The 12,500-nt window shown below is 44.8% G+C and overlaps 1 protein-coding gene across 10 annotated transcripts in view; it reads right to left on the reverse strand.

The window, feature by feature from the left end:
• LOC106563781 (protein furry homolog) overlaps positions 1–12,500 on the reverse strand; it is a 267,082-nt gene that overhangs the window by 74,959 nt on the left and 179,623 nt on the right. For all 10 annotated transcript variants that reach the window (XM_045690192.1, XM_045690187.1, XM_045690188.1 and 7 more), the window contains exons 25-31: positions 12,295–12,386; positions 11,851–12,023; positions 9,008–9,168; positions 7,000–7,110; positions 6,148–6,302; positions 5,878–5,977; positions 441–612 (exon numbers count right to left, since the gene is read on the reverse strand). In XM_045690192.1, the coding sequence (XP_045546148.1) occupies positions 441–612; positions 5,878–5,977; positions 6,148–6,302; positions 7,000–7,110; positions 9,008–9,168; positions 11,851–12,023; positions 12,295–12,386 (964 nt within the window). The remainder of the gene's footprint in view (positions 1–440; positions 613–5,877; positions 5,978–6,147; positions 6,303–6,999; positions 7,111–9,007; positions 9,169–11,850; positions 12,024–12,294; positions 12,387–12,500) is intronic.

A 12,500-nucleotide genomic window follows, 5' to 3' on the forward strand; every position in this document is an offset into this window, starting at 1 on the left:
GTTGTACAGCTAACCTTGTGGGGACACACAATTCAGTCCCATTCAAAATCCTATTTTCCCTAACCCCTAACCCGAAACCTAACCCGTACTCTTACCCTTGCCCTAACCTTAACCCAAAAACCTAACCTTAACCATAAACTTAACCCTATCTCCTAACCCTAACCGTTAATATAATTCTAAACCTAACACTAATTCTAACCTGAACCCTAAACCCCCTAGAAATAGCATTTGACCTTGTGGGGACTAACAAAAAGTCCCCAGTTGGTCAGAATGGTGTTTGTTTACTATTCTTGTGGGGACTTCTGGTTAAACACCCACACACACACACACACACACACACACACACACACACACACACACACACACACACACACCCACACCCACACCCACACCCACACCCACACCCACACCCACACACACACACCCACACGTGTAGTAACCTGAGAAGAGAGGCAGAGTGAGCTCGGGGTACATGGAGGCCAGCTGTGTAGAGAGTGAGGACAGAGACACGCTGTAGAGAGGAGGTAGAGGTCCATGGGTCCCATACAGAATGTTACCGGGCTTCTGCTCCACCATGCGCTTAGAGTACACACACAGCTTGGATTCCAGAACCTGAAATACATATCACACACACACATTAGATACACACACCTAACACACACACATCAGATACACACACCTAACACACACACATCAGATACACACACCTAACACACACACATCAGATACACACACCTAACACACACACACACATCAGATACACACACCTAACACACACACACACATCAGATACACACACCTAACACACACACATCAGATACACACACCTAACACACACACATCAGATACACACACCTAACACACACACATCAGATACACACACCTAACACACACACATCAGATACACACACCTAACACACACACACACACACACACACATCAGATACACACACCTAACACACACACATCAGATACACACACCTAACACACACACATCAGATACACACACCTAACACACACACATCAGATACACACACCTAACACACACATACACACATCAGATACACACACCTAATACACACACACACACATCAGATACACACACCTAACACACACACACACACACACATCAGATACACACACCTAACACACACATCAGATACACACACCTAACACACACTCACATCAGATACAAACACCTAACACACACACATACACATCAGATACACACACCTAACACACACACATCAGATACCCACACCTAACACACACACATCAGATACACACACCTAATACACACACATCAGATACACACACCTAACACACACACATCAGATACACACACCTAACACACACACACATAGCTTGGCTTCCAGAATATGTCAACCATGTGTACTGTACAGTGCTGTATAATACATGTGTACTATACAGTGCTGTATAATACATGTGTACTGTACAGTACTGTATAATACATGTGTACTGTACAGTGCTGTATAATACATGTGTACTGTACAGTACTGTATAATACATGTGTTCTGTACAGTGCTGTATAATACATGTGTACTGTACAGTGCTGTATAATACATGTGTACTGTACAGTGCTGTATAATACATGTGTACTGTACAGTGCTGTATAATACATGTGTACTGTACTGTACAGTGCTGTATAATACATGTGTACTGTACAGTACTGTATAATACATGTGTACTGTACAGTGCTGTATAATACATGTGTACTGTACAGTGCTGTATAATACATGTGTACTGTACAGTGCTGTATAATACATGTGTACTGTACAGTGCTGTATAATACATGTGTACTGTACAGTGCTGTATAATACATGTGTACTGTACAGTGATGTATAATACACTCTTCCTGTCCCTGACACTGAGCCTGCCTGTCGTCCTGTACCTTGGCCTCTACTCAGGATTATTGACCCCTGCCTGCCTTGACCTGTCGTTTTCCTGCCCCTGTTGTTACAATAAACATTGTTACTTCAACAATGTCTTACCTTGATTCCTGATAAAGGAAAGACCTTTTTCCCGCTGAAACTCTAACACGTTAAAAAGAGAATACTGGAACAATGTTTCTAACGTAGAACGTGGGGAATGGTCAGAGGCGATCTATAGAACACTAACTTAATTTTGTTTGTTCTTTTGAGATGTCATTAAAAATGTTATAAAGGAAATACTGTGACTTGGAAAGTATACTGACTACATGGATGAAGTTTACATACTATGGGTTGTGTTTGTAATATGAAAAAGTATGAGTGTTTTTGTTATTAAGAGAGGGATGTGATTTGTGAAGCTATGAGATAATAGTTTTCCATAACTTTGCTCTGTGAGTAATCACTGGCCTGCAGTGAGGTCAGAGACCGCCTCTTTTGAGCAAAAGGTATAAATGAGGGGTTAAGAAATTAACACATTGAACCAGAAAAAGCGTGAAACGGCAGCTACACTTTTAAAATGGTTTGAACTTTGAACTTTAACACGAGGTGGAGAAGATAAACTCACCTCCCGGACAATCACCATCGATACGGCTGGCTAGCCTATCTTCAAAGAAGTATCTTCAAGAGCGAATGGGAGGAAAGTCAACTATGTAGTTCTGCTCAGGACTACACGACAAGTCACTGGATACCGGACAACTACGAAGAAGAGTTGTTGGAACCATTTCGGACAATCAGAGCCTTATAAGTGTGCCACGAAAAGGCCCAACACCCTTTCCAAGGCTGCCCCGTTCACCGAGAGACCCGCGGCAAACCCAGGCACTTCACATACACTACCATTCAAAAGTTTGGGGTCACTTAGAAATGTCCTTGTTTTTTAAAGAAAAGCACATTTTTTGTCCATTAAAATAACATCAATTTGATCCGAAATACAGTGTAAACATTGTTAATGTTGTAAATGACTATTGTAGCTGGAAACAGATTATTTTTTATAGAATATCTACATAGGCGTACAGAGTCCCATTATCAGCAACCATCACTCCTGTGTTCCAACGTTGTGTTAGCTAATCCAAGTTTATCATTTTAAAAGGCTAATGGATCATTAGAAAACCCTTTTTTGCAATTATGCTAGCACAGCTGGAAACTGTTGTGTTGATTAAAGAAACAATAAAACTGTCCTTCTTTAGACGAATTGAGTATCTGGAGCATCAGTATTTGTGGGTTCGATTACAGGCTCAAAATGGCCAGAAACAAAGAAATTTCTTCTGAAACTCGTCAGTCTATTCTTGTTCTGAGAAATGAAGGCTATTCCATGCGAGAAATTGCCAAGAAACTGAAGATCTTGTACAACGCTGTGTACTACTTCCTTCCCAAACTGGCTCTAACCAGAATAGAACGAGGAGTGGGAGGCCCCGGTGCACAACTGAGCAAGAGGACAAGTACATTGGAGTGTCTAGTTTGAGAAACAGACGCCTCACAAGTCCTCAACTGGCAGCTTCCATAAATAGTACCCGTAAAACACCAGTCTCAATGTCAACAGTGAAGACGCGACTCCCGGATGCTGGCCTTCTAGGCAGAGCTACAAAGAAAAAGCCATAACCTAAATTCAGTACTACACAAATTGGTGTAATTATTTATTCACTAGCTAATTAAATGGGAACACAGGATAAACATACACACTCAGCAACGGTTATTGATTGGAGACGTAATACACTGAAAACAGGTCCCTAGCGGAATGACAACAACATGAATGCTTGTTAAAAACCTCTTAAGGATCCATCCCTTTTTTAAATTTTCGCCTAAAATGACATACCCAACTCTAACTGCCTGTAGCTCAAGACCTGAAGCAAGGATATGCATATTCTTGATACCATTTGAAAGGAAACACTTTGAAGTTTGTGGAAATGTGAAATTAATGTAGGAGAATATAAGGTTACGACTTTTCAGAATGATGACATAATACGAGGTTATGATTAAAAAGTGGACTGTTGTGATAGGTAAAGACCTTATAGTATCACACCCTGACCTGTTTCACCTGTCTTTGTGCTTGTCTCCACCCTCCTCCAGGTGTCGCCCATCTTCTCCATTATCCCCTGTGTATTTATAGCTGTGTTCTTTGTTTGTCTGTTGCCAGTTCGTCTTGTTTTGTCAGGTCTTAACAGCCTTCTTTCCCGCCTTCCTGTTTCTCTCTAGTTCTGTTTCCTAGTTTTTCCCGGTTCTGACCATTCTGCCTGCCCTGACCCCGAGCCTTCCTGCCATCCTGTACCTGCCTGACTCTGACCTGATTACAAACCTCTGCCTGCCCTGACCCCGAGCCTTCCTGCCGTCCTGTACCTGCCTGACTCTGACCTGATTACAAACCTCTGCCTGCCCTGACCCCAAGCCTTCCTGCCGTCCTGTACCTGCCTGACTCTGACCTGATCACAAACCTCTGCCTGCCCTGACCCCGAGCCTTCCTGCCATCCTGTACCTGCCTGACTCTGACCTGATCACAAATCTCTGCCTGCCCTGACCCCGAGCCTTCCTGCCGTCCTGTAACTGCCTCACTCTGACCTGATCACAAACCTCTGCCTGCCCTGACCCCGAGCCTTCCTGCCGTCCTGTACCTGCCTGACTCTGACCTGATCACAAACCTCTGCCTGCCCTGACCCCGAGCCTTCCTGCCGTCCTGTACCTGCCTGACTCTGACCTGATTACAAACCTCTGCCTGCCCTGACCCCGAGCCTTCCTGCCATCCTGTACCTGCCTGACTCTGACCTGATCACAAACCTCTGCCTGCCCTGACCCCGAGCCTTCCTGCCGTCCTGTACCTGCCTGACTCTGACCTGATCACAAACCTCTGCCTGCCCTCGACCTGCCTTTTGCCTGCCCCGTGTTTCTAATAAATGATCTGAGAACTGTACTATCCGCCTCCCGGGGCTGCATCTGGGTCATATCCTGAGTGGTGATATGTAGAGTTTAATTCGGGAGATGGTAACTCTTTAAAAAGGCCGTCATTGTAAATAAGAATTCGTTCTTAACTGACTTGCCCAGTTAAATAAAGGTTACATTTAAAAAATATATAATAATAAAAAAATAAAGAACCGCTCTCATAGTGCCCCAGATCCTAATGAGTTAATTGTTACATGATTAATTTAACTGGGTAACAATTAAACAGTTAGTTAATTAGATAAATAACAGTCTTCAGACTAATGTTAAAGTCAAGTCACGGCAACTGTATAATACATGTGTACTGTACAGTACTGTATAATACATGTGTACTGTATAGTACTGTATAATACATGTGTACTGTACAGTACTGTATAATACATGTGTACTGTACAGTACTGTATAATACATGTGTACTGTACAGTACTGTATAATACATGTGTACTGTACAGTACTGTATAATACATGTGTACTGTACAGTACTGTATAATACATGTGTACTGTACAGTACTGTATAATACATGTGTGTGTTTTTTTGTTTAACTTACTAGAAGTCCTCACAAGGATAGTAAAACAAGGAACATTGGGACAAGTGGGGACATTTCGCTGGTCCCCACGAGGAAAAATGCTATTTTAGGCTTCGGGGTTAGGTTTAGGATTAGGGTTAGAATTAAGGTTGGAGTTAGGGGTTACGGCCAGGGTTAGGCGTTCGGGTTAGGTATAGTTTTAGGGTTAGGGTTTGGGGTTAAGGTTAGGCTTAGGGTTAAGTTTAGAGTTATGCTTAGGTTAAGGGTTAAGGTTAGGGTTAGATTTAGGGTTAGGGAAAATAGGATTTTTGATGGGAATCAATTAGTTTGTCCCCACAAGGGTAGCAATACAAGACTGTGTGTGTGTGTGTGTGTGTGTGTGTGTGTGTGTGTGTGTGTGTGTGTGTGTGTGTGTGTGTGTGTGTGTGTGTGTGTGTGTGTGTGTGTGTGTGTGTGTGTGTGTGTGTGTGTCCTACCTGCATCAGCTGCATGGAGATCTCGTATATCTCTCTGCTGGTGTCTGAAGACTTGAACAGGACCAGGTTCAACAGAGTCACAATGTCACATGGGTAGTTCCTGACACCAACAACAATGATACACTGTTGGTGTTGAATGGGTACATTGAGACATGGAGCTTTCATACACACACACACACACACACACACACACACACACACACACACACACACACACACACACACACACACACACACACAGACGCATACACACACAGTGTATATCCCTACCTGCTGCCACAGACAGTAGCGATGGCCTTGAAGCATCCTGAGGCCAGTTGGTAGGAGCCAGTGAAGCAGCGGTCTACAGCCCAGTTAAACAGGTTCACCTGATCTGGGTTCAGTTCTAACAGCAGAATCACCACCTCACAGCCCAGACGGTGCACCTGGGAGCAGAACACAGACCATCAGAGAGACGAGGGAGGGAAATGTTAGCCAATGAGAGGGAAGAACAAACACAGACCATCAGAGAGACAAGGGAGGGAAAGGTCAGCCAATAAGAGAGCATATCCCACAGATACAGTCAGAGAAGCCCTACAGACCTAAACTACAGTAGAGATGACATTTTGACCAAATGGGCACTTTCAAATACAACTCGGCGTCACATGTAGAGGTTGGTTACAGCATATACTGTAACGTCCAGGGTTAGAGGTTAGAACCAGTCATAGAGGTTCATAGAGGTAACACTTCATAGAGGTGATGTAACACTTCATAGAGGTGAGGTAACACTTCATAGAGGTGAGTAAACACTTTATAGAGGTGAGGTAACACTTCATAGAGGTAACATAACACTTCATAGAGATAACATAACACTTCATAGAGATAACATAACACTTCAAAGAGGTAAGGTAACACTTTATAGAGGTGAGGTAACACTTCATAGAGGTAACATAACACTTCATAGAGATACCATAACACTTCATAGAGATAACATAACACTTCAAAGAGGTAAGGTAACACTTTATATAGGTGATGTAACACTTCATAGAGGTGACGTAACACTTCATAGAGGTGAGGTAACACTTCATAGAGGTGACGTAACACTTCATAGAGGTGACATAACCCTTCATATAGGTGACATACCCGTAGGTCGTGGCAGGCCAGGATGTTGTCCAGCCATTTGTAGAGATATCCATCAGTAGAGAGACCCACGTTGTCAAACACTGGACCACAACACAGCACCGCGGACATCGCCTAGGGAGAAACCATGGTATACTTATGTATATGCATACTGCACGTCCATGTTTCCGTGTGAGTGTGTGTATGTGTGTGTTTGTGGGTGTTTTTGTGTGGGTGTGCAGCCTATGTGTGTGTGTGTGTGTGTGTGTGTGTGTGTGTGTGTGTGTGTGTGTGTGTGTGTGTGTGCGTGTGTGTGTGCATGTGCAGCCTATGTGTGTGTGCAGGTGTGTGTGTGTGTACAGTACCTTCAGAGAACAGTACTGGTATCTGGTGTGTGTACAGTACCTTCAGAGAACAGTACTGGTATCTGGTGTGTGTACAGTACCTTCAGAGAACAGTACTGGTATCTGGTGTGTGTACAGTACCTTCAGAGAACAGTACTGGTATCTGGTGTGTGTACAGTACCTTCAGAGAACAGTACTGGTATCTGGTGTGTTTACAGTACCTTCAGAGAACAGTACTGGTATCTGGTGTGTTTACAGTACCTTCAGAGAACAGTACTGGTATCTGGTGTGTGTACAGTACCTTCAGAGATCAGTACTGGTATCTGGTGTGTACAGTACCTTCAGAGAACAGCACTGGTATCTGGTGTGTTTACAGTACCTTCAGAGAACAGTACTGCTATCTGGTGTGTGTACAGTACCTTCAGAGAACAGTACTGGTATCTGGTGTGTGTACAGTACCTTCAGAGAACAGTACTGGTATCTGGTGTGTTTACAGTACCTTCAGAGAACAGTACTGGTATCTGGTGTGTACAGTACCTTCAGAGAACAGTACTGGTATCTGGTGTGTTTACAGTACCTTCAGAGAACAGTACTGGTATCTGGTGTGTGTACAGTACCTTCAGAGACAGTACTGGTATCTGGTGTGTACAGTACCTTCAGAGAACAGTACTGGTATCTGGTGTGTTTACAGTACCTTCAGAGAACAGTACTGGTATCTGGTGTGTGTACAGTACCTTCAGAGAACAGTACTGGTATCTGGTGTGTACAGTACCTTCAGAGAACAGTACTGGTATCTGGTGTGTTTACAGTACCTTCAGAGAACAGTACTGGTATCTGGTGTGTGTACAGTACCTTCAGAGAACAGTACTGGTATCTGGTGTGTGTACAGTACCTTCAGAGAACAGTACTGGTATCTGGTGTGTTTACAGTACCTTCAGAGAACAGTACTGGTATCTGGTGTGTACAGTACCTTCAGAGAACAGTACTGGTATCTGGTGTGTTTACAGTACCTTCAGAGAACAGTACTGTGATCTGGTGTGTGTACAGTACCTTCAGAGAACAGTACTGGTATCTGGTGTGTACAGTACCTTCAGAGAACAGTACTGGTATCTGGTGTGTTTACAGTACCTTCAGAGAACAGTACTGGTATCTGGTGTGTTTACAGTACCTTCAGAGAACAGTACTGGTATCTGGTGTGTTTACAGTACCTTCAGAGAACAGTACTGGTATCTGGTGTGTTTACAGTACCTTCAGAGAACAGTACTGGTATCTGGTGTGCGTACAGTACCTTCAGAGAACAGTACTGGTATCTGGTGTGTTTACAGTACCTTCAGAGAACAGTACTGGTATCTGGTGTGTGTACAGTACCTTCAGAGAACAGTACTGGTATCTGGTGTGTTTACAGTACCTTCAGAGAACAGTACTGGTATCTGGTGTGTGTACAGTACCTTCAGAGAACAGTACTGGTATCTGGTGTGTTTACAGTACCTTCAGAGAACAGTACTGGTATCTGGTGTGTGTACAGTACCTTCAGAGAACAGTACTGGTATCTGGTGTGTTTACAGTACCTTCAGAGAACAGTACTGGTATCTGGTGTGTGTACAGTACCTTCATAGAACAGTACTGGTATCTGGTGTGTTTACAGTACCTTCAGAGAACAGTACTGGTATCTGGTGTGTGTACAGTACCTTCAGAGAACAGTACTGGTATCTGGTGATCTGGTGGTTGCGGTCGCTGTAGCGGTCGAGGGGCGTGAACATCACGCTGAAGGGGCCAGCCCATTGGCTGAACAGGATGAAGAGGTGGTGTCTCAGAGACTGCTGGGGGAACAGGAAACGCCGGTGGTGGACTGCAGGAGAAGGAGGGGGGGTTAAAAAAGAGAAAGAGAAAGGGCTTTATTATCTATTTAAAACGCTTGACTTCCCCTTTACACTATGACGGTATTCTGAATGATGTCGTATTAAAAATAGCACACATTCTACGTATGGGTGGCCCCGGGTTTCCAACACACAATCCTAGTGTTATAGGCGCCATGCTTACCGTAAGAGAATGATCAAATCAAATCAAAGTTTATTTGTCACGTGCGCCGAATACAGCAGGTGTAGACCTTACAGCGAAATGCTTACTTACAGGCTCTAAACAATAGCGCAAAAAAGGTATTAGGTGAACAATAGGTAAGTAAAGAAATAAAAACAACAGTAAAAAGACAGTGAAAAACAGTAGCGAGGCTATATACAGACACCGGTTAGTCAGGCTGATTGAGGTAGTACATACATATGGTTAAAGTGACTATGCATATATGATGAACAGAGAGTAGCAGTAGCGTAAAGAGGGATTGGCGGGTGGTGGGTGGCGGGACACAATGCAGATAGCCCAGTTAACCAATGTGCGAGAGCACTGGTTGGTCGGGCCAATTGAGGTAATATGTACATATGTACATGAATGTATAGTTAAAGTGACTATGCATATATGATAAACAGAGAGTAGCAGCCGCGTAAAAAGAGGGGTTGGGGGGCACACAATGCAAATAGTTCAGGTAACCATTTGATTACCTGTTCAGGAGTCTTATGGCTTGGAGGTAAAAACAGTTGAATTTGTCCTAGACTTGGAACTCGGGTACCTCTTGCCATGTGGTAGTAGAGAGAACAGTCTATGACTGGGGTGGCTGGGGTCTTTGACAATTTTTAGGGCCTTCCTCTGACACCGTCTGGTGTAGAGGTCCTGGACGGCAGGCAGCTTAGCCCCAGTGATATACTGGGCCGTACGCACACGCACTACCCTCTGAAGTGCTTTGCGGTCGGAGGCCGAGCAATTGCCGTACCAGGCAGTGATGCAACCAGTCAGGATGCTCTCGATGTTGCAGCTGTAAAACCTTTTGAGGTCTCAGGACCCATGCCAAATCTTTTTAGTTTCCTGAGGGGGAATAGGCTTTGTCGTGCCCTCTTCACGACTGTCTTGGTGTGTTTGGACCATTCTAGTTTGTTGGTGATGTGGACACCAAGGAACTTGAAGCTCTCAACCTGCTCCACTACAGCCCCGTCGATGAGAATGGGGGCGTGCTCGGTTCTCCTTTTCCTGTAGTCCACAATCATCTCCTTAGTCTTGGTTACGTTGAGGGATAGGTTGTTATTCTGGCACCACCCGGCCAGGTCTCTGACCTCCTCCCTATAGGCTGTCTCGTCGTTGTCGGTGATCAGGCCTACCACTGTTGTGTCGTCTGCAAACTTAATGATGGTGTTGGAGTCGTGCCTGGCCATGCAGTCATGGGTGAACAGGGAGTACAGGAGAGGACTGAGCATGCACCCCTGGGGGGCTCCAGTGTTGAGGATCAGCGTGGCAGATGTGTTGATACCTACCCTCACCACCTGGGGGCGGCCCGTCAGGAAGTCCAGGATCCAGTTGCAGAGGGAGGTGTTTAGTCCCAGGATCCTTAGCTTAGCGATGAGCTTTGAGTGCAGTATGGTGTTGAACGCTGAGCTGTAGTCAATGAATAACATTCTCACATAGGTGTTCCTTTTGTACAGGTGGGAAAGAGCAGGGTGGATCTGTTTGGGCGGTATGCAAATTGGAGTAGGTCTAGGATTTCTGGGATAATGGTGTTGATGTGAGCCATTACCAACCTTTCAATGCACTTCATGGCTACGGACGTGAGTGCTACGGGTCTGTAGTCATTTAGGCAGGTTACCTTTGTGTTCTTGGGCACAGGGACTACGGTGGTCTGCATGAAACATATTGGTATTACAGACTCAGACAGGGAGAGGTTGAAAATGTCAGTGAAGACACCTGCCAGTTGGTCAGCACATACCCGGAGCACACGTCCTGGTAATCTGTCTGGCCCTGCAGCCTTGTGTATGTTGACCTGTTTAAAAGTCTTACTCACGTCGGCTACGGAGAGCGTGATCACACAGTCGTCCGGAACAGCTGATGCTCTCATGCATGCCTCAGTGTTGCTTGCCTTGAAGCGAGCATATTTGTGATTTAGCTCGTCTGCTAGACTCGTGTCACTGGGCAGCTCGCGGCTTTGCTTCCCTTTGTAGTCTGTAATAGGTTGCAAGCCCTGCCACATCCGACGAGGGGCTGGAGCTGGTGTAGTATGATTCAATCTTAGCCCTGTATTGACGCTTTGCCTGTTTGATGGTTCGTCGCAGGGCATAGCAGGATTTCTTGTAAGCTTCCCGGGTTAGAGTCCCGCTCCTTGAAAGCGGCAGCTCTGCCCTTTAGCTCAGTGCCAATGTTGCCTGTAATCCATGGCTTCTGGTTGGGGTATGTACGTACAGTCACTGTGGGGACAACGTCCTCGATGCACTTATTGATGAAGCCAGTGACTGATGTGGTGTACTCCTCAATGCCATCGGAAGAATCCCGGAACATGTTCCAGTCACTGATGCTTCCTGCTTTAATTTTTGCTTGTAAGCAGGAATCAGGAGGATAGAGTTGTGGTCGGATTTACCAAATGGAGGGAGAGGGAGAGCTTTGGTCTGTGTGTGGTTACTATATGAGTATTGGATAGTATTATGGGGTGTATAGTTACCAGGGACACACTGTATGAGGTTGGCCACCATGCCAGAGAAGTGGGCCCTGATGTCTTTGAGGACGTCCAGCTCCTTGTCGTTCTCGGCTTCCAGCAGCATCCTGGTCAGGTCCACGTACTCCAGGAACAGAGCTCCTAACGCCAGGCTGTCCCGCTCCAACGCTCCGTTAGTACTACAGGAGGGGGAACACACAGAGAGAGAGAGAGAGAGAGAGAGAGAGAGAGAGAGAGAGAGAGAGAGAGAAATGTTAATATATGTTTCCCATCCCAATAAAGCCCCTTGAATTGAATTGAATTGAGAGAGACATAGAAAGTGAGAGAGAAACAGATTAGACAAATGATTAGAATGCAGTGTGTGCGTGAATGTGTGACATTGTGTGTGTGTGTGTGTGTGTGTGTGTGTGTGTATATATATATGTTTGACAGCGTGTGTGTTTGTGTTACCTGTCACTGATGACTCCAGCGTCGGCCAGTAGTTCAAAGATTCTGAGAAGCTGCAGTCTGAGCAGGTCCCTCCTCTCACGACGCTTCTTATTCTGGGACACATTTACATGACATTATTCTAGAACACATTTACAGGACATTATTCTAAAACACATTTACAGGACATTATTCTAGAACACATTTACAGGACATTATTCTAAAACACA

Source organism: Salmo salar, chromosome ssa11 (genome assembly GCF_905237065.1).
Source record: "Salmo salar chromosome ssa11, Ssal_v3.1, whole genome shotgun sequence".
Taxonomy (NCBI): domain Eukaryota; kingdom Metazoa; phylum Chordata; class Actinopteri; order Salmoniformes; family Salmonidae; genus Salmo; species Salmo salar.